The sequence below is a fragment of the Euprymna scolopes genome, chromosome 8 (genome assembly GCF_053919585.1).
Source record: "Euprymna scolopes isolate OS-2025 chromosome 8, ASM5391958v1, whole genome shotgun sequence".
NCBI classification, from domain to species: domain Eukaryota; kingdom Metazoa; phylum Mollusca; class Cephalopoda; order Sepiida; family Sepiolidae; genus Euprymna; species Euprymna scolopes.
In genome coordinates this window covers 170436173-170459045 of record NC_136489.1, presented here as the reverse complement: position 1 = coordinate 170459045, position 22873 = coordinate 170436173, and the positions used below count along the sequence as shown (strand labels likewise).

General features: G+C 33.6%; 1 protein-coding gene across 1 annotated transcript in view; it reads left to right on the top strand.

Moving 5' to 3' along the window:
• The window catches only part of LOC145284027 (uncharacterized), a 60867-nt gene extending 40287 nt beyond the window's left edge, over window positions 1-20580 (top strand). The window contains exons 3-4 of the mRNA XM_080133117.1: window positions 13426-13627; window positions 18575-20580. Of these exons, the coding sequence (XP_079989243.1) occupies window positions 13426-13627; window positions 18575-18888 (516 nt within the window). The 3' untranslated portion in view covers window positions 18889-20580. The remainder of the gene's footprint in view (window positions 1-13425; window positions 13628-18574) is intronic.
• The last annotated feature ends 2293 nt before the right edge of the window (window positions 20581-22873 follow it).

Here is a 22873-nt window from a genome sequence, read left to right as displayed (position 1 = left end):
AACTAGTGGTATCTTTATGAATCCTGTTGGGTAGAGAGAACACCTCTGTTTTCTGCTCCGCCTGTTATTCTGAGTAGAAACCACTTTTTAGGAGATGTTCGCAGCAAAGCTTGTTTTTATATAGTGCCCCTCCTTTCGGGAGTTCATCACCTCGCTGCCCAGACGAGAGCTTTCTCCGGTGGAACCTCTTTTTTTTTTCTTTTTTTTATTTTACTTTCCAGTTTAATGGCGAACGAACAGTCACCAGCAAGTGGTCTGCACCGACAGGAAGATGAGTATAGTATCACCCTTTCTTCTTTTTATTTCGATTTCAGTCTTTGTGATTTGATAATTTAATTTAACTGTTTCCATTGTTCCAGCTTTCACACAGCAGTAGATTATCAACACTATAAATATCATCTCTTTTTATAGATTGGAACAAGCAATGAAACCTAGCAGCATCACCGTTCCTGTCTGCCACATGTCTTGTGCACTTTGAATCCAGTATTTCTTTCTTTGCGTTCAAGCACATCTGGGTACAATCAAACTGCGTATGATGTATGTCTATCTGTTTCTTCCAACATTAGCATCTCGAAGTCTTGGCAGCAATCATTGTCATAGAAGTAGAGTAAGTATTCTTTTTCTTTCCTTCTGTGTGTATATTTTTGTAATTTCAGGTACTCCCCTTGATCATGGTGGAATTCTACTATCAGCTATTGTTAGAATTATGTGCATTGGAAAAAACAACTGAATCCAGCAGCATCACCTATCCTAGCTGCCACATGTTTCCTGTAGTTACAGAAGTCCTCAAGTAAGTGTTTCTTTCTTTGTGTACATGCACATCTGGGTACAATCAAATTCTAAACTATTAGCTTTATTTAAATGAATGCAGTTCTGCTTGTATTTCTTCTCATCAGCTAACTTATGCAACTACAAAAAAAAAAAGTAGTACATGGGTGTTTGATCATAGCCAGAAAGTTAAATATATCATTAAAAAAAAAGTTTTTAAATTATTAAAAGGAAAAAAATCATCACAGTAAAAATTATATATATGTAACAAAGAACACAAACAAACATGAAATTGCCATGAGTTTCAGCAAGAAGCAGAAAAGAGAAAAAGTGGAGATAACACCTGGGAAGTAACAGGTAAGAATTTTCTTTATTTCTTATCTCAACTAGCACATAGATTTTTTTCAAATATACATTAAAAAAAATTACCCAAGTCAAACAATTGATGGAAAAACTAAGCATTAAAGTTCAATTAAGCATAAAAAAAAATAAATTCTAATAATTATGTAATCTATATACAAATTGTCTCCCTTGAATATATATATATATACATATTCAAGGGAGACCATTGGTATATAGATCACATAATAATTAGAAGTTATTTTTTTAATTGAAATATATATATATATATTCAAGGGAGACAATTTGTATATATATCATATAATTATTTGAAGTTATTTTTTAATTCAAATATATATATATATATATATTTATTTATTTATTTCAATTAAAAAAATAACTTCTAATAATTGTTATCTGTATTCACATAGTCTTCCTTGAATATATATATATATTCAAGGGAGACAATTTGTATAAAGATCACATAATTATTAGAAGTTATTTTTTTTAATTGAAATAAATAAATATATATATATATATTCAAGGGAGACAATTTGTATATAGATCAGATAATTATTAGAATTATTTTTTTTAATTGAAATAAATATATTTATATATATATATATATATATATATATATATATATATATTATACTAGCATGGGTTACTGGCGTAGCCCCGGTGTTTAGCGGTGTATGCTGCCCCCCTCCCCAACCAAAAAAAAAGCAGAGAAACGGTTAATTTTTTAAAACTTGACCCCTATTATGAACCCTTAAAATTTATTGTTTGGGGCTCCAACGGAGATATTAAGTTAGATCCATGTCCAAGGAAACTATATGTAAAATTTCAAGTGTTTAGACCCATAATTGTCGGAGGAGATTTGTAGGGTTCTCAAAGGCCAAATCATTGAAGTTTGACCCCTCAATCGCCAAATTTCTGTCCAAGTACCAATCACATAGATTTTCCAAAATCTCAGTACCCTTTTTATCAAAATTTGGAATATGTAGACTAAAATTGACAGAGAAATGTACACACAGACAGACATATTCAATTCTATAGATAGATAGATAGATAAATAATGAGAGACAGAAAGATAAATATATACAATGATAAATGAATTAGTAGAGATAGTTGTTAAATTTTTGGAAATATGTATGGCAATTTGATGGTAAGACTTAGAGCTAACTGTTAATATTTAAAATATATACACAGAAATTCAAATGACAGGACTTATATGTAGAGTGCTCAATACATCAGTAGAGCAAGGTAATAAGTTAAAAAAAATGTATACGTCAATTTAGATAACCACAATTTTTTTGGTATTCTTGTGTGAATATGACATAATGTAATATAAATTTTAATAATTTTATTCTAAATGTTATGATTCTCAATGAAAAATCTAAAATGTCAATATATATATATATTTTATATATATATATATATATATATATATATATATATACATATATATATATATATATATTTCAATAAAAAGAATAACTTCTAATAATTATGTCATCTATATAACAATTGTCTCCCTTGAACATATATTGATTATATATATATAAAATATATATATTTATATATATATATATATATATATATATATATATATATATATTTATTAAAAAAAAAACTTCTAATAATTATGTGATCAATATTAAAATTGTCTCCCTTGAATATATATATATATATATATATATTTATTTCAATAAAAAATAAGCTCTAATAATTATGTGATCAATATTAAAATTGTCTCCCTTGAATATATATATATATATATATATATATTTATTTCAATAAAAAATAAGCTCTAATAATTATGTGATCTATTTACAAATGGTCCCCCTGTATATATATATATATATATATATATATATATATATATATATATATATATATATATATATATATTTCAATTAAAAAATAACTTTTAATAATTATGTGATCTATATACAAATTGTCTCCCTTTTTTAGCACTATTTAAAGTGTAATTATTAAGTACAAATCTAAATAAAATGTCTTTATTGCTCTATGTCTAATTGAGCACTCTTATATAACTCTAGTTTTATCTTAATGTTTACTTATCCTGTAATAAAATACACGTTTTATAATATCAGCTCTGTCTAGTTTTGAGCACTATTTTAAAGTGTTATTATTAAGTAAAAATCTAAATAACATGACTTTATTGCTCTATGTCTCATTGATTGAATTGAAATAAATATATATATATATATTTACTTCAATTAATAAAAATAACTTCTAATTATTATATGATCTATATCAAATTGTCTCCCTTGAATATATATATATGTATATATATATATATATATTTATTTATTTCAATAAAAAAAAACTTCTAATAATTATGTGATCTATATACAAATTGTCTCCCTTGAATATATATATATATAGATTATATATATATATATATATGTATTTCAATTAAAAAAATAACTTCTAATAATTATGTGATTTATATATTTACCAATGATTCTTGCATGTGCTCCATAGTTTTATATAGCTGTGTAGTAAATTTAAAAATTGCTTTGTTTAATTATACAAGACGATTTTACTTTAAGAGTGCTCAATGCATTTATAGAGCTTTGTAGTAAGAGTTGGAAACATTTTGGCAATTATTTTAGACAAATCTACTTCCAGAGTGCTCAATATATTAGTAGAGCTAAATAAAACATTTGAGAAACAGATATGGCATTTCAACTGCATGAATTTATTTTGACAGAGTTCAATACATTAGTAGAGCTAAATATAGACTTTCAAAAAACGTATGGCAATTCAGCTACACGAATATACTTAAGAGTGCTCAATACATTAGTAGACGAAAGAATAAAATTCAGAAAACATGAAGAGCTCTGCAGTATGTTTTGAAAACCTAAATGTCAATATGTAAGTATAGATATACTGTAAGTGTTTAATATATATATATATATATATATATATATATATATATATATATATATATATATATATATATGACAAGTATTAAAACAAGTTTCTTATTTGAGTGCCTAATATATTTGAGAGCTCTATGGTAACTTTATAAAACATATTTCCAAATTATGTTAGATAAATTGTCTTTGAGAGTGCTCATTTCTAAGTAGAGCTCTGTAGAAAATTTTTGAGACATGTTCAGCAATTTAAGTTCATATGAGTTAATAAATAGAGCTATATAGTGACTTGTGCAAACTTATATGGCACTTATCCTAGACAAGTTAACTCTTGTAGCTGTGCAATACGTAAGTAGAGTTCTGCATTAGTTTTGGGGTATGGTTCTCACTTTATTAGGGCAATAACTTGGACACATTATACTATGGACAAATCCATTGAGGACAACCAAAGGTAACCTGTTTTTTTCCACTCTGCTGAATAAGACTCATCCGTCTTGGTTCACTCTTGGGACATTAAAACACACGAGGTGAAGAATTAAAAAAAGAATGCAAAAATGTAAATGTCTTTGCAACTCATTCATTTTCACTTTCATAACACAAAAACATCTGTAAAAACTTGATAAAAGAATGCACAAACAATAAAATACAACTTTGCTGTCTTGGAATCTGAAATCAGTAGAAACTTCCCCTACTGAAATTCCTGCACACCTCAAAAAAAAAAAAAAAAAAGAAAGAAAAAAGAATCCTTCCCAATGCAATACTTTTCAAGCAATTACAGTGTCAGACTTGGTACTGCAATGACTCTGTAAACTGAAAAAAATATACATAATAAAAAATGTTAAGCAAAATTGATTCATGTTAACACCTCTCCCAACACCACAGATTAATTACAAAAATACTTGATAAAGCAAGACACAATTACAAATGTGTATGAAAAAAATAAAAATAAAAAAAATCAACCAAGCAATGGCTCATGATTTCCTGGTGTTTGATGGAATGTGAGTAGGCATACAGCCTGGATAATTTTCCAAGGTAAGTGATGATATTCATCATTATTGTCTTTTTGGATTAGTTCAGATATATCTCATAACTATAATTGTTTTATGTATATATTTATATGTCTAGATGTTATGTGTGCTATTTGCATGTTCCCTATAGAAAAAAGCTACATAAAATCTACAAGTGTATTCTGATGTAAAATTAACCAGTAAAACAATGCTTGTGTTCCTGATACACCAACTATTTCCTATTAGCATATAAGTTGAATCATGAAATGTATCTCCCTTGCCTGTCTCTCTTTATACCTCTGTATTTATCTAGATCTGTCTATCTCCCTTTTCTTATTCTTTATCCCTATTCCCCGTCTTGCTATCCCAGGTAACAGTAGGCGTCGATGAGGCACATCCAGACGCCAACCTACACGGTGCAGAGAAAGGACAGAAAAAAAACTAAGTCCCGATATGCCTAGCAGATTAGAAGGCATTTTGCTACGCCTACATGCACCCAACATGGCAGTAGGCGTTGATCGGGCACTTCCAGACACTTACTTACACTGTTTCGAACTTAAAAATTTCAATTGAATACTACTTGACATGTGTTGGTCCAGTAGCTCCTCATCTACCTATACCTACGTCCACCCCTGTTTGGACTTAGAAATTTTCAATTGAATACACGTTGAGAAGGCTTGGTCTATAGGATTCTCACCTATCTATACCTACATCCCCTCTTGTTTGTACTTTGAATTTTTTCAATTGACTACACGTTGAGAAGGCTTGGTCTATAGGATTCTAACCTATCTATACCTACATCCCCTCTTGTTTGGACTTTGAATTTTTTCAATTGACTACACGTTGAGAAGGCTTGGTCTATAGGATTCTAACCTATCTATACCTACATCCCCTCTTGTTTGGACTTTGAATTTTTTCAATTGACTACACGTTGAGAAGGCTTGGTCTATAGGATTCTAACCTATCTATACCTACATCCCCTCTTGATTGGACTTAGAAATTTTTCAATTGAATACACGTTGAGAAGGCTTGGTCTATAGGATTCTCACCTATCTATACCTACATTCCCTCTTGTTTGGACTTAGAATTTTTTCAATTGAATACACGTTGAGAAGGCTTGGTCTATAGGATTCTAACCTATCTATACCTACATCCCCTCTTGTTTGGACTTAGAATTTTTTCAATTGAATACACGTTGAGAAGGCTTGGTCTATAGGATTCTATCCTATCTATACCTACATCCCCTCTTGTTTGGACTTAGAATTTTTTCAATTGAATACACGTTGAGAAGGCTTGGTCTATAGGATTCTAACCTATCTATACCTACATCCCCTCTTGTTTGGACTTAGAATTTTTTCAATTGAATACACGTTGAGAAGGCTTGGTCTATAGGATTCTAACCTATCTATACCTACATCCCCTCTTGTTTGGACTTAGAATTTTTTCAATTGAATACAATCCGAGAAGGCTTGGTTTATAGGATTTTCACCTATCTATACCTACATCCCCTTTTGTTTGGACTTAGAATTTTTCAATTGAATACAATCCGAGAAGGCTTGGTCTATAGGATTGTCACCTATCTATACCTACATCCCCTCTTGTTTGGACTTAGAATTTTTCAATTGAATACAATCCGAGAAGGCTTGGTCTATAGGATTGTCACCTATCTATACCTACATCCCCTCTTGTTTGGACTTAGAATTTTTCAATTGAATACAATCCGAGAAGGCTTGGTCTATAGGATTGTCACCTATCTATACCTACATCCCCTCTTGTTTGGACTTAGAATTTTTCAATTGAATACAATCCGAGAAGGCTTGGTCTATAGGATTGTCACCTATCTATACCTACATCCCCTCTTGTTTGGACTTAGAATTTTTCAATTGAATACAATCCGAGAAGGCTTGGTCTATAGGATTGTCACCTATCTATACCTACATCCCCTCTTGTTTGGACTTAGAATTTTTCAATTGAATACAATCCGAGAAGGCTTGGTCTATAGGATTGTCACCTATCTATACCTACATCCCCTCTTGTTTGGACTTAGAATTTTTCAATTGAATACAATCCGAGAAGGCTTGGTCTATAGGATTGTCACCTATCTATACCTACATCCTCTCTTGTTTTGACTTAGAATTTTTTCAATTGAATACAATCCGAGAAGGCTTGGTCTATAGGATTGTCACCTATCTATACCTACATCCCCTTTTGTTTGGACTTAGAAATTTTTCAATTGAATACACGTTGAGAAGGCTTGGTCTATAGGATTCTCACCTATCTATACCTACATTCCCTCTTGTTTGGACTTAGAATTTTTTCAATTGAATACACGTTGAGAACGCTTGGTCTATAGGATTCTAACCTATCTATACCTACATCCCCTCTTGTTTGGACTTAGAATTTTTTCAATTGAATACACGTTGAGAAGGCTTGGTCTATAGGATTCTATCCTATCTATACCTACATCCCCTCTTGTTTGGACTTAGAATTTGTTCAATTGAATACACGTTGAGAAGGCTTGGTCTATAGGATTCTAACCTATCTATACCTACATCCCCTCTTGTTTGGACTTAGAATTATTTCAATTGAATACACGTTGAGAAGGCTTGGTCTATAGGATTCTAACCTATCTATACCTACATCCCTTCTTGTTAGGACTTAGAATTTTTTCAATTGACTACACGTTGAGAAGTCTTGTCTATAGGATTCCGACCTATCTATACCTACATCCCCTCTTGTTTGGACTTAGAATTTTTTCAATTGAATACACGTTGAGAAGGCTTGGTCTATAGGATTCTAACCTATCTATACCTACATCCCCTCTTGTTTGGACTTAGAATTTTTTCAATTGAATACACGTTGAGAAGGCTTGGCCTATAGGATTCTAACCTATCTATACCTACATCCCCTCTTGTTTCGACTTAGAATTTTTTCAATTGAATACACGTTGAGAAGGCTTGGTCTATAGGATTGCCACCTATCTATACCTACATCCCGTCTTGTTTGGACTTAGAAATTTTTCAATTGAATACACGTTGAGAAAGCTTGGTCTATAGGATTCTCACCTATCTATACCTACATCCCCTCTTGTTTGGACTTAGAATTTTTTCAATTGAATACACGTTGAGAAGGCTTGGTCTATAGGATTCTTACCTATCTATACCTACATCCCCTCTTGTTTGGACTTAGAATTTTTCCGATTGAATACACGTCGAGAAGGCTTGGTCTATAGGATTCTCATCTATCAATACCTACATCCCCTCTTGTTTGGACTTAGAATTTTTTCAATTGAATACACGTTGAGAAGGCTTGGTCTATAGGATTCTCATCTATCTATACCTACATCCCCTCTTGTTTGGACTTAGAATTTTTCAATTGAATACACGTTGAGAAGGCTTGGTCTATAGGATTCTAACCTATCTATACCTACATCCCCTCTTGTTTGGACTTAGAATTTTTTCAATTGAATACACGTTGAGAAGGCTTGGTCTATAGGATTCTCACCTATCTATACCTACATCCCCTCTTGTTTGGACTTGGAATTTTTCAATTGAATACAATCTGAGAAGGCTTGGTCTATAGGATTCTCACCTATCTATACCTACATCCCCTCTTGTTTGGACTTGGAATTTTTTCAATTGAATACACGTTGAGAAGGCTTGGTCTATAGGATTCTCACCTATCTATACCTACATCCCCTCTTGTTTGGACTTAAAAATTTTTCGATTGAATACACGTCGAGAAGGCTTGGTCTATAGGATTCTCACCTATCTATACCTACACCCCCTCTTGTTTGGACTTAGAATTTTTTCAATTGAATACACGTTGAGAAGGCTTGGTCTATAGGATTCTCACCTATCTATACCTACATCCCCTCTTGTTTGGACTTAGAATTTTTCAATTGAATACACGTTGAGAAGGCTTGGTCTATAGGATTCTAACCTATCTATACCTACATCCCCTCTTGTTTGGACTTAGAATTTTTCAATTGAATACAATCTGAGAAGGCTTGGTCTATAGGATTCTCACCTATCTATACCTACATCCCCTCTTGTTTGGACTTAGAATTTTTTCGATTGAATACACGTCGAGAAGGCTTGGTCTATAGGATTCTCATCTATCAATACCTACATCCCCTCTTGTTTGGACTTAGAATCTTTTAAATTGAATACAATCCGAGAAGGCTTGGTCTATAGGATTGTCACCTATCTATACCTACATCCCCTCTTGTTTGGACTTAGAATTTTTCAATTGAATACAATCCGAGAAGGCTTGGTCTATAGGATTGTCATCTATCTATACCTACATCCCCTCTTGTTTGGACTTCGAATTTTTTCAATTGAATACAATCCGAGAAGGCTTGGTCTATAGGATTGTCACCTATCTATACCTACATCCCCTCTTGTTTGGACTTAGAATTTTTTCAATTGAATACAATCCGAGAAGGCTTGGTCTATAGGATTGTCACCTATCTATACCTACATCCCCTCTTGTTTGGACTTAGAATTTTTTCAATTGAATACAATCCGAGAAGGCTTGGTCTATAGGATTGTCACCTATCTATACCTACATCCCCTCTGGTTTGGACTTAGAATTTTTTCAATTGAATACAATCCGAGAAGGCTTGGTCTATAGGATTGTCACCTATCTATACCTACATCCCCTCTTGTTTGGACTTAGAATTTTTTCAATTGAATACAATCCGAGAAGGCTTCGTCTATAGGATTGTCACCTATCTATACCTACATCCCCTCTTGTTTGGACTTAGAATTTTTCAATTGAATACAGTCCGAGAAGGCTTGGTCTATAGGATTGTCATCTATCTATACCTACATCCCCTCTTGTTTGGACTTAGAATTTTTTCAATTGAATACAATCCGAGAAGGCTTGGTCTATAGGATTGTCACCTATCTATACCTACATCCCCTCTTGTTTGGACTTAGAATTTTTTCAATTGAATACAATCCGAGAAGGCTTGGTCTATAGGATTGTCACCTATCTATACCTACATCCCCTCTTGTTTGGACTTAGAATTTTTCAATTGAAGTTGAAAGAGTTGACCTTTTCAGACTCTACCAAACTCCTCCACCAGTTTTGGGTCTAAACACTTGAAATTTTAGATGTATGTTACCTGAACATGAGTCAAACTTTTTAATATACATATGCACAGTAAATTATGAACAGTATATAGGGCCCAAGAAAAGCTGGGCTGAACTGCTAGTTTATATATATATATATATGAACTTCTTTCCAGTTAACAAAAAAAAACATTAAGAAATTTACATGTGGGGTTTGAATTTACAGACCACGTCATGTAAAAAAAAACAAAACATAAATTTTCAAATCTTATAAAATTCATTGCAGTTAATGAAAAAAAAGTTAAGAAATTTATGTGCAGAGTTTGAACCTACAGACCATGTAATGCAAAAAACAACACATTATCAATTTACACACAGTAGAATTTTCACAACCCGTTATGCTAAGCAACGACATGGAAAAAATAGCTTTACCGATGATAGATAAATTAAAAGAATGGTTTTGATTATCAATTATTGGTAATTATCGGGGGTATTCTGAGACAAAACTAAGATAGCTCCCAGACTTATACACTAAAGTTCTGTGAATTTTAAAGAAAATCTGTTCAGCCATTTTGGAGTCTATAAGGAACTCTCTCTCTCACATACACACAAAGTTGCATTTATATAATTGTAGAGATAAATTTTATTTTGGTTTTTATTTATTGGTTTAATTTTATTTATTTAGTTATTTTGATTTAAGTCATGTGTTGGAGAGGGAGGATAAAGAGGGCTGTGGCAAAGTCTATTATTCTAGTTCTTTTTTAACTATTATATATATCTATATGTCTATATATCTATAAAAGTGAATGTGTCTGTGTGTGTGTCTGTGTACATTTCCATACGCAATAACTCTGTCAATTTTTAGTCTACAGACTCGAAATTTGATATACAGGGTACTGAGATTTGGGAAAATTATGTGACTGGTTTTTGGGCAGAAATTTGGCGATTAAGGGGTCAAAGTTCAACAATTTGACCTTTGAGAACTCTACTAAACTCCTCCGACAATTTTGGGTCTACGCACTTGAAATTTTAGATATAGGTTCCTTAGACATGGATCTAACTTAATAACTTGATTTGAGCCCAAAACAATAAATTTTAAGGAGTTATAATAGGGGTCAAATGTTAAAAAAATTGACTTCTGCGGTCTCTTCCAAATTACTCAGACAATTTCTGGTCTAAATATTTGAAATTTTACATAAAGGGTATTAAGAGATAGGGCAAGCTTTTTCATCAGTTTGGGTCGAAAATGTTTAGTCACCAATATATAAATGCATGCATGTATGTATGTCTGTTTGCATGTCTGCCTTAAACTTTCAATAGAGGTGACGGATTTTACCAAGATCAGTATCGTTTTAAAGTTCAACCTTTCATACGACAAATATCGAAAAATTGGCTAAAACATTAATATCTTCCCCTTTTTTCTACAGGAGGGGGGTCACTTTTTTCGCCTATATTTTTTAAACTTATCCTCTCCTTTAGATTGTCTAGTCTTAATTTAAAAAAATGTCGCTTCCAGTTTGGCGGTGGTCATAACAGCATAAATGTTAGGTTTTACCCCGTTCTTTTCCTCCTTTGCGGTACGGGTTCGAGTCTGCCTTCCTACTACCATTTTTTTTTTTTTTTGCTCAACATACACATCCAAACACCCGGGCAACACCGGGCTGAAATGCTAGTACATCTATAAAAGTGAATGTGTCTGTATGTGTGTCTGTATCTGTGTGTGTCTGTGTACATTTCCCTACAAAATAACTATGTCAATTTTCAGTCTACAGACTCGAAATTTGATATACAGGGTACTGAGATTTGGGAAAATCTTTGTGACGTGGTTTCAGCCAGAGATTTCACTGTTAAGGGGTCAAAGTTCAACAATTTGACCTTTGATAACTCTACCAAACTCCTCCGAAAATTTGGGTCTAAACACTTGAAATTTTAGATATAGGTTCCTTGGACATTGATCCAACTTAACTCGACTTGAACCCAAAACAATAAATTTTAAGGGGTCATAATAGGGATAAAAGTTAAAAAAAATTAAACGTTTTTTTTTTTTTTTTGCTCAGTATACACCTTTATGTCTTCAAATCAGTCATCCTGGAGAAGTCTTGAAATAAAGATGAAATGCTGATAATTATATGAATAATTTTGGTTATTCCTTTTCCATATTTCTATATTTATTTATATATAGTGTTTCACTTTTGCTGTAGTAAAATAATTTTTTGAATGATGGCTCAGATTTTGTGAAACTTTGTCTTTCAACATACTTACTCCTTTGATGGAATAGTCATTACTGACCAGCCGTGACACTTTTCACAAATCTTCGCTACTGACTCCGGTTCTGCGCCATTCTGAGCAACTCAGCCATGCTAATGTCCGCAATGTCCTTCACTTTGTCTGACATTCTTGTTTTTGGTCTTCTACATCCTCATTTGCTAGAGGTTGTTCCAAAGAGTAGATTTTTTGCTAGGCCATCTGTTCTGGCGACATGTCCCAAAAATTACTTGCAATAACACTAGCACCTGCTCCTCTCTGTGCCCCAGTGGTATCCCCAAAGGTTACAAAACTTCTGAAAACCATCAATAGCTTTGCTATCCAAATTTAATTTTGTCACATCTTAGTTCCACTTCATTGGAATTCTCTTCCTGCTCCCAGTTTCCACAAGTACCAATATACAAAAATTTAAAATGATAACATTTTTCTACTCAACTCCCTACTTAGGATGTTTTCTATAAATCTGGTCCCTAATCAAAGTAACCCCTTTCATTTTAACGGCAGATTCATCAGATTCGTCTTTTTATAAGTTTTATTTTTTTATTACATTTTTACCCCAAATAAGGCACAGTACCACTTTGATATAGGGGGATAATATCAGAGACATAAGTTACAGGGATACTATGAAAGGAGTTGAGCAGCAAGATATCTGTTCACATTATACTTGAACTTCTGCATGTCAGTACAGTTGGGGAAGCAGGAACCTGGAAGGGACTTCCAAAGCCTAGTTGTTCTGGGGAAGAAACTATGAGAGTAAAGGCTTTCTTACATCTAGAGATCTCTACTGTGTAGAGGTGGGACTTTGCTGCTTGTCGGGTTTGTCAAAGGTTTTTACGTCAAAGGTGTATAAGGGCTTGTAGTTTGTCGGAGCATTCACCATTAAAATATTTAAATAAGATACATCTTTCTGTAACAGCTAATAAAAACGGAGCCCTTGGTCATCCCAATTTTAGTTGACCACTTAGCTTTAACGTTTCAAGATTATGTAATTCAAGTATTTGTGATTGTAGGGAGAGACAACTCATGCCTTTTTTTTAAACAAACGTTTCTTCTTTGCAGATATCTCCTGACTATGAAGTTCGTCCCTTTGATACAATTCACCGTGTCCGCAGTCAAGGATACCTTGTTTACCGTCGATACAAACGCCTGAAGCCATTGTTCCAACATGTGGAAGTGAAAAACGTTCAGCAAATTGTTAAGGAAATGGGAGGAGAGGAGAGCGTTTATGATGTCTCTTGGTTTCCAGAACTGGCCTACACAGGTAACGTTAAATGGAGATTGTGGGGTGACAATTGCAGTTCACTTAAAGGGGAACAATATTACAAGAAGACGGTGTAGGAACAGAATAGTTTACAAAGTACCCTTCCCATGTTAAGAATGTATTTCTAAATAATAAAGTAACTACTTAGTTATATTTTCCAGCCTAGTACTCTGTTATAAGGAAAACCTTTTCAAAATAAGAGTGTAATATTTATATTTTTATTTTCAGAAATTTAGATAAGATAAACCATCGGTACCGACAGTTTCAAATCTGATAATAGGAACCATTTTAGTTCCTATTACCAAGCTTTCTTCAGCTGATCTATCTCATCTGCCTATACCTGCAGTTACATACAGATGAGATAGACCACCTAAAGAGAGCGTGATACTGGGATCTAAAACGGTTCCTTATTATCAGGTTTGAAACCGACGGTACCAACGGCTTATCTCATCTAAATTTCTGAAAGTAAAAGAATATAAATAATCAAGTTACTATTTAAAAAAGGCATTGCCAAGACTGTTGCAAAGAAGGTTGGCTCTCTCTGCTGTAGTAGAAAGTCACTTACGCCTGAGAGTATTCTGTATCTCTACAAGAACACCATTCGTCCATATATGGAGTATTGTCACCACATAGGGGCTGGTGCATCTGCTACTATTCTCTCCCTCTTAGACAGGGTTCAAAAGAGAGTCGCCAACCTAATAGGTCCTGCACTGTTAGCTAGGCTTCAACTGTTGTTCAATCGACGAAATGTTGCATGCCTCTGCCTGTTTTCCAAGTATTTTAATGATAGGTGCTCTGACAAACTACAAACCCTTGTATCCTGTCGATGTAAATACTGCCGAGAAACTTTACAAGCAGCAAAATCCCACCCCTACACAGTAGAGATCCCCAGATGCCTTCTACTGTAATAGTTTCTTTCCTATGACTTCTAAATGTTAGAATTCCTTTCTGAGTTCCTGTTTCCCTGACTGTACTGACATGCAGAAGTTCAAGTATAATGTAAACAGACATCTTGCTGCTCAACTCCCTACATGGTATCTCTGCAAATTATGGCCCTGATAGTAGCCCTCTATAAATTGTTTGGGGTGAAAATGCAATCTGTAATATAAAACTGTAAAAATGAAAACAAGATACACAAACTAATATAGTAATTATAATGATTAACAAAATGAGATTTTACTTTTTTAGGTGATTACTTGTGAACACATTAAAAGACTTGATGGAAACAAGAAAAACAAACAAAACAGTTTTCAAATTTATGGTTGGAAATCGGTTGTGTATTTAACTAAAAATTATAAAATAATTTCCAGGCTATTCTAACGTTTTGGGGATGTTTACTAAATTTTTTTACCACTAATCCTGAATCTGACTGGCAAAGTTGTAAAAGCAGAATCTCTTCAAAAAAATAAATATATAGAATTTATCTTTGAGACCAAAATATACAATTTTGGTTAACCTGCTCTAAAACGTTAGAATATCCTGCAAATGTGCTTACATTTATATGTGAAACTGATCCTAGCATTACAAGCATATGCTGTATTTTCGTGGACATTGGCAATATTACCTACCTAATGTGCTTCAATAAGTCGTATCTTTTTTATGTGTTGGTCAATTTTTAAAAGAATTACATTGCTGGAAAGAGAATAGAATAAGCATTCCAATGATGTTAATTTATTTTTCTTTTATGCATTCAATGTTTTTATGCGCCAAGTTAAAAATGAAAAAACGGTAAAAAGTGACGACGGCAAAAAGGGAAACTGTTTTTTCAATGTTTACATTTCATTCATTCCATTTGGATAAGCATAGAAGTTCATCTCTACTGTACTTTGATGTATATTTTTACGACCACAGGAAGCAAAGTTACGACCGAGCAAAGTTGACAAAGAATATTTCAAAATTGATAAACTGATCCTTCACTTTAAATTCTAAAATATATTTTTTGGGAAATGTTTACAAAAAAAAAAGTCATTCTTTAGGGGCTGGTGATTTAGCTAATAGTATTAAATTAACCATAATTCACTCTACATGCATCGTGAGAAGACCAAGGTGATGTTAAACCAGCACGCTGCCAAGTCGTCAATAACTGTTGATGGAAAGACCATTGAATAATAAAAGTAATATTTAGAGGGTCTCATATTGTAAAAGAAAACGTTAATTTTCACAATAAATTAAAAAATAATTTTGAATTTGAAACAAAAATTAATAAAACATGTTTGTAATTGTTTTTTTTAATTCATAAAACACATGTGATGTTAAACCAGCACGCTGTCTAGTCGCCAATAATTGTTGATGGAATAACCATTGAGGACATTGAAAGCTACATCTACTTGGGAAAGAAAATTATCAAAAATGGAGAGCTCCTCCCTGAGATAACGAGAAGGATAGCATTGGGATGGGCAGCTTTGGGAAAGTGGAGAATATCATGAGAATCCAAAAGAAAATATGACAATCAAAGGGAAGATCTTCAATGAATATGTGATGATCTACGGTAGTGAAACATGGGCCCTGACAACTCGCCAAAGTGAAATCTTGGCAGTAGCACAAAGGAAGGTAGAGAGAATAATGTTAGGCATCACTCTACAAGACAGAAAGACAAACATTTGGATCCACCAACAAACAAGAGTTATTGACATCAATACTGCCATCAAAACATCCAAACACAGATGGACAGAGCATGTAGCCAGATAACCTGACAACAGACAACGGAATTGACATCTTGTGAACATAAGAGGCCAAAGGGAAGACCAAGAATGAGATGGAGGGACGACCTGATACAACACGTGTTCCACATAGTAGCGGATAGCTCAGGACAGAGATAGATAGCTAAAGTCCAGGGAGGGGTTCCTCATTGAGTGATAAAACCCTTGTTGATTGATTGAATCAATCATAATTCATTATTATTGTGTATACTAAGAGTTTTCAAAGAGGCCATTATCAAAGATTTTTTTTTGTCAACAATTTGTGGTGTTCCCTGAAATCTAGGTGACAAGTCTCCCCAGATTTTCAGTACTGTTCACCTCTTTTAAATAATTTTGCATTATCGCAATAGCTGTTTACCATTGACTTTTCACTGGTATTGACCATTGGTCATCATTGGAATTTAAAGAAATGGGAGCAAAGGAAAGCATTTGTAATATCTCATTACTTCCAAAACTGGCCTACACAAGTAACGTCACATGGAGATTGCATAGTGACAATCAGTTATGGCAACACAGAATATTTTTCTTTGGTATGCTTAATATTTAGTAATATTTTGTTTTAATAATTATCTTTTTTAATACATTAATAATTACAGAAAAATATAATTAAAAATAAACTCAAGGGTGTGAGTGCATATAGAAACATTGATTTAATTTGAATAAAATAAAATATGCATCAAGTGCTCTTGAAAGCCAAATCACAACGTAATATTAGGAAAATAAACAATATTTTACGTGCTTGAAATTTATAACAAATATATTTCAGAGATATACTCCATCTTCTTAAAGATGGAGTATATATCTCTGAAATATAATTGTGATTTGGCTTTCAAGCGCACCTGATGCATATTTTATTTCATATAATTAAAAATATTTTGAAAACATTTTTTTCTATTGCTCCCCACCCCCCCAAAGTAGTTTTTATTATTATTATTATTTTTTCTTTGGTAAATTTTTAAGACGTGCCCAGCATATTATAAACACCCTAACCTCCCCATGTTAAGAATGGCTTTCGGAATAAGCACCCAACAACCTAGAAAGCTGTTCTTAACATGGGGAGGCTGGAGGGGGGTATTCCGAAAGCCATTCTGAACATGGGGTGGTTGGGGGTGTTTATACTACGCTGGGGCAGGTTATAAAAAAAATTCTTTTTTTTTTTTTTCTTTTTTTTCATATAGCTAAAATTTGAAAAAAAAAAATTTTATGAACGAAGAAATTGAGCCATGGTGTTATTAAAGAAAACTTATTTTAAAAGAGATTGGAGCTTTGTTGTCAGCCTCTTGTCGTGGAGTTGAGATATTGAATCCAGGGTTGATGCTGCAAAAAATACAGTAAGGAGGAAATGTGTTTTTATGTGATTATAGCAGTCTGGAGACCGCCAAGGGAGATCTCAAGGGAGATCACTCTCGTTTCTTGATGAGACGTTCCTTTGTACACCAGGAACACAAAAATAGGTTTGCTACTTTGACCTTTGTGAGGTGAACTTGTTTCAAGGGTGTCCATGACATCCACAGATACTGATAACAACTTGGTTTGTTTAGCTGGCAATAAATAAAGATAGTAGCAATCCTATTTTCACGCTTCTATTATACCAAGGAACGTCTCCTCAAGAAACGAGTTATCTCCCTTGAGCAAGATGGGGCCCACAATCACATTAAAACACATTTTCTTTCGTTTTTGTATTTTTGGAGCATCAACTTTGGATTTAATATTTCAGTTCCACCACAAGATGTTGACAACAAAGTTCCGATATCTTTACAAATAAGTTTTCTTTAATGATACCTCCAAACTGATAAATTTCTTAAAAAGATTAAATAGGTTAAAATAGTTGTTCTTTTTCTTATTCTTTTTATACATTTTCATACCATTTAAAAAAAAAATTTTTTGTAATGTTTTTATGTGATGGCAATGCTGATTGTGATACAGCTGATCATCGTGTTTGTGTTGTCAACTGTCCAAAATGTCCACCGACGTAATGGATGAGGGCAGTTTCGCTGTCAGTCCTTTTTTTTTTTTTTTTTTTTTGGAGTCGCAGATAATCTTGCATCCGACACTTATCAGATAAACATTCGCAGAATAAAAGAATGGACTAAGAAAAGAGAAAGAAATTTTTTTTCCAATTCCAATACCCGAAAATTCTGATTTTTCTGACTCCGAATTCCAATTAATCATCCCAACACTTGTGTCAACCTAAAAAAGGATATTTAGAATTGTATTTTTAATATTTACCGCGTCTTTCTCTTTCCAGGTGATACAACATTTGAGGTGTTCTTGAATGACTGTCCTGTTGATCTACTGAAAGTCCGAGTGCTCATCTTGGAAGCAACATATCTGGAGAGTGTCACACCAGGATTAGTGCATAAGGCTCGAGAGCGTGGCCACACCCATGTTGCTGAAATAATTGAACATGCTCACCTATTTTCGGATATAGAAAAACTTGTGCTCATTCACATGTCTGATAAATATTCATCGCTTTTTGCTCGAGAGGCTATTGCTTACCAAATGTCGCCGGCTCTTCGGAAAAAAGTGGTTCTCGCCACTTTGGCCAAGGATAGGTTATGATTAGGACTATGACAAGAGAATATTCTTTCCATTGTTTTGACTCCCAAGTATATATCCGACACAATTAATCGAGAACCACATCACTCTATCTAAAAACATATAAAATATTAACTGATATATACTCAAGAGTCAAAATAATGAAAATAATATTCTCTTGTCATAGCCCTAGTTATTACTATTTAAACATGCCCTCAAATAAAATGACAAACACACACAGGTTTATTATATATATATTTAGTATAAGTGTAAATATATATTTTCACTCACTATTGGTATATACGTGTATCTTACACTCTCGACAATTTGGCCAGGGATAGGTTATGACCGTTCTTGTTCTCCAAGATTTCTGCAGAAATTTTTTTCTTATCACACTTTGAATGTAGTTTGTCATGCTACCAGAATTTTAATTGCATTAAAGATTTGGTCAGAAGAGATAGAGAAGAGTTCAAAATGGTCAATAAGGATCAAATAACAGAATAAAAGCGAACATATTTGAACTGAAATATATTAAACCTATGCAAAATTTATATCATGTATGCCATGTAATTTTTAGAAGACGTCATATTGAAAAATCTTTGTCATTAATTTTTGCTGTGGTTGCATAAGGATCCAGAAGAAAAACATAACTCGATAATTTGCGTAAACAAAATATATTGAACAGAAAAGCAAATATAGAGTGTCGGTATACAGGGTGCAACCATAAAAGTGTTACCTTAAAGAAAACAACACTACAGCTTTATTTAAAAAATTTTATTGAAAAAAATAAATTCAGATAACTTGATTACATAGTAGAGCTGATATCTATTCAATGTAGCCGCCTTCAGCCTCAATCACCACTTCAATGCGGGTCCAGAACTGAGAGCATGCCTTTTCCATAAGCGTTGGCAGGAGCTTGGCGAATACTTAGTGGATGGTGGCGGTAAGGCTGGTTTTGGTGTTGTGGGAGGTCATGTAGGTGATGTTCTCGACATATGACCAAACAAAGTAGTCTAGCAGGTTCAGGTGTTGTGGGAGGAGGGTGGCAGTGAGACAGGGGTACAAAGTCGTTACACTCTTTCTGAAGCCAAGCCTGGGTTTCTTGTGGGTCGGCAACGAGTCCTACTACCACACCCGACGGTCTGCCAGCAACCACCTGATTGCATCAGGGGATCACCCCATTCTTCAGTACATCCAGATACACATTGGTATTGACTTTCAAGCCGACTTTGAAGATGTGAGGTGGCATGATGTGGCCCTCACTTGAAACACCACCAAAGACTATAACCCTAGCAGTAAACTTTGTTTTCATCACCCTGGGTATGTCCCCGTTATTCCTGGGAATCCAGCAATGTATTTTGAGGGTGCTGACAATGGGCTTGTTGTCATAACTTGGATCGGTAGCATGAGTTGTAGAGCCGCGCATCTTCGATTTCACTCGTTGAACATTGTGTCATTTTCAGACATGATAGAAGGATCCTATCACTCTTTGGATTTGTACGCAACTAGCCAACTAGTAGATGCTCTGTAACAAAAAAAATAAAACCGGTTTTCATCAAACAGAAATGGAATCATGTCTTCTTTTCTAAGGTGACAATTTTATCATTCCACCATTGAGTGGAAAAGTTTGTTATTATATATAAGATTGGGTACCAAACTTCATAATTCTACACAGGTCTCAATATTTTTTTCTCTTTGTGTTTATTACGATAAGACCTGGCAATATATATATATATATATATATATATATATATATATATATATATATATATATATATATATATATATAATTTATTGAAATCCTTTGAGATGAAGAATTTGTATATTTATTTATTTTATTTGCGGACTGTTGTCCTTCGGGGTCTTTGGTACAGTGGATAGAGGCATTGAATCTCTACAGTTCTAGGCCTTGATACGGGTACAGAATTGAGAGCATGCCTTTTCCACAAGCGTTGGCAGGACCTTGGCAAATATTTAGTGGATGGCGGCGATAAGGTTGGCTTTGGTGTTGTGGGAGGTCATGTTGGTGATGTTCTCGACGTATGGCCAAACAAAGTAGTCTAGCATGTTCAGGTGTCGTAGGTGGAGGGTAAAAAGTCGTAGCACTCCTTCTGAAGCAAGGCTGGGTTTCTTTGGACTTGCGGGCTGGCATCAAGTCCTGCTACCACACTCAGGGTCTGCCAGTAACTACCTGATTGAAGGTAGCGGGTTCAATCCTACCCAAAGCCGGCCAAAGAATTAGTTGGCCAAAATGTGGTGAGATACCAACAACTATGGAATGCAGTAATTATAGAGGATACAGTTAAGAGACTCAGCATTCCTATCTTGTTGTGGTTAACCACCTGAAGAAGGCCAGAGGATGAGTTGGTCCGAACATGGTGAAACACAACTATGAAGATGAGGATAACTGTCCGCAAATAAAATAAAGACCTGCCAACTTTTGTCTTCTATTTGAATGACACTGTTCTAGTTCTATTTGTGGGTATCTTTCGATCAAAGGTATTCTAAATGGTGTCGATCACTACATCTTCCTGTGAACACTGTTTGTGTCTTCTGCAAGAACTGAGAGGCTTGGATTATGTAGACTACATTTCCAATCATCTTCTCACATTGCTTTAAAATATCTTTATAAATTCCTTTTTCGTTTCAGATATACCGTTTCTTTAATCTTATAAATGTTCATCCATGTTTTGTCTGTGAGAGCAGCAGTTTTTCAAACGCTGATCTTATTTTTTGCACAAACATCAATTCAGCTGGAGGTAATGAAGATGGTATATGACTGTTTGGCATTATTGGGACGCGTGCAGAATTTGAATCGGATGTAATTAATCATCTGCTCGACTTTGCTCAGAACATGATGACATGCGCTCGGGTTCGACTGTAATCTGACCTAAGATGCTAATCAGCCAATCAATATGCGGCAAAGGAGCAGACGATCTTTGGGGAAATATTGGAAGAAAAAAAACCATAAATTAACTAAATAATACATCCTTAAATGGCCGTTCCTAACTTTATACAAGATGAATATCTTCACCTTGGATTAACAATTGCAGATACCAGAAGATATCATTTTTGTTAATGATCCTTTTGCTCCATCTTAAACCATATATTGATAAGCTACCCAGTTGGTGAAGTTTCTTCCACATCCTCTGTCTCTTCTCATCCCACTTTGGCATCGTCTGATGCGACTGTAGAAAAGGCTACATAATCATAAGGGAAAATCCCGGCTGTCTTAATGTAATAAAAAAAAAAAAAACCTGATTGTCCAGCTCCACCCACAGGAAAAAAATTGTTCATGAAAAAAAAAAGTTATATTAGTGACAAAAATAAAGAAAAAATGCAAGTAAAAAAAAAAAATACATGGAAAATACACAAAAAATGCTTTTTTAAAAACTTTTGTTACAAAAAAATATGAAAAACACAAAATTGGTTTTCTTAACTTTGTTCAATTTTGTTTGACAAAAAAAAATGTTTAAAAAATATAATTTGTTTATTTTTTTTCACTTAAAAAAATTGTTACAAGAATAAAACAGAAATTGTTATGATAGGTTGTTGTTTCTTTTTTCTTTTTGTTATATATTTTTTTCTGGTGATTTTATTATATTTAAATGTTTTTTTTTTCAGTATATTCCTTGAGTAGCGTTGTTACGCTTTGATAATTGACGATGGATTTCTATGTTAGTGGGATAAATAAACTTGTTTCTCGTTGGCAAAAATGTGTCGATTTTAATGGTTCTTATTTCGATTAATAAAGTTTATTCTGAAAGAACTTATAATTTTTTGAAGTTGAACAAAAAAACGACATTATTTTTCAAACTATCATAATTCCTTTCATAATAAACTTTATTAATCGAAAAAAGAACCATTAGCATATTAAGTGATGCTCTTTGTGTAAACAAATTGAGCTTAGGTTTTTGGACAGTGTCAAAACACTGTTAATTCACTGCCCGCATAGCAGCAGCTGAATAGCACAATGGTTAGAAGCTCCGACTGTCGTTTGGGCGGTCAG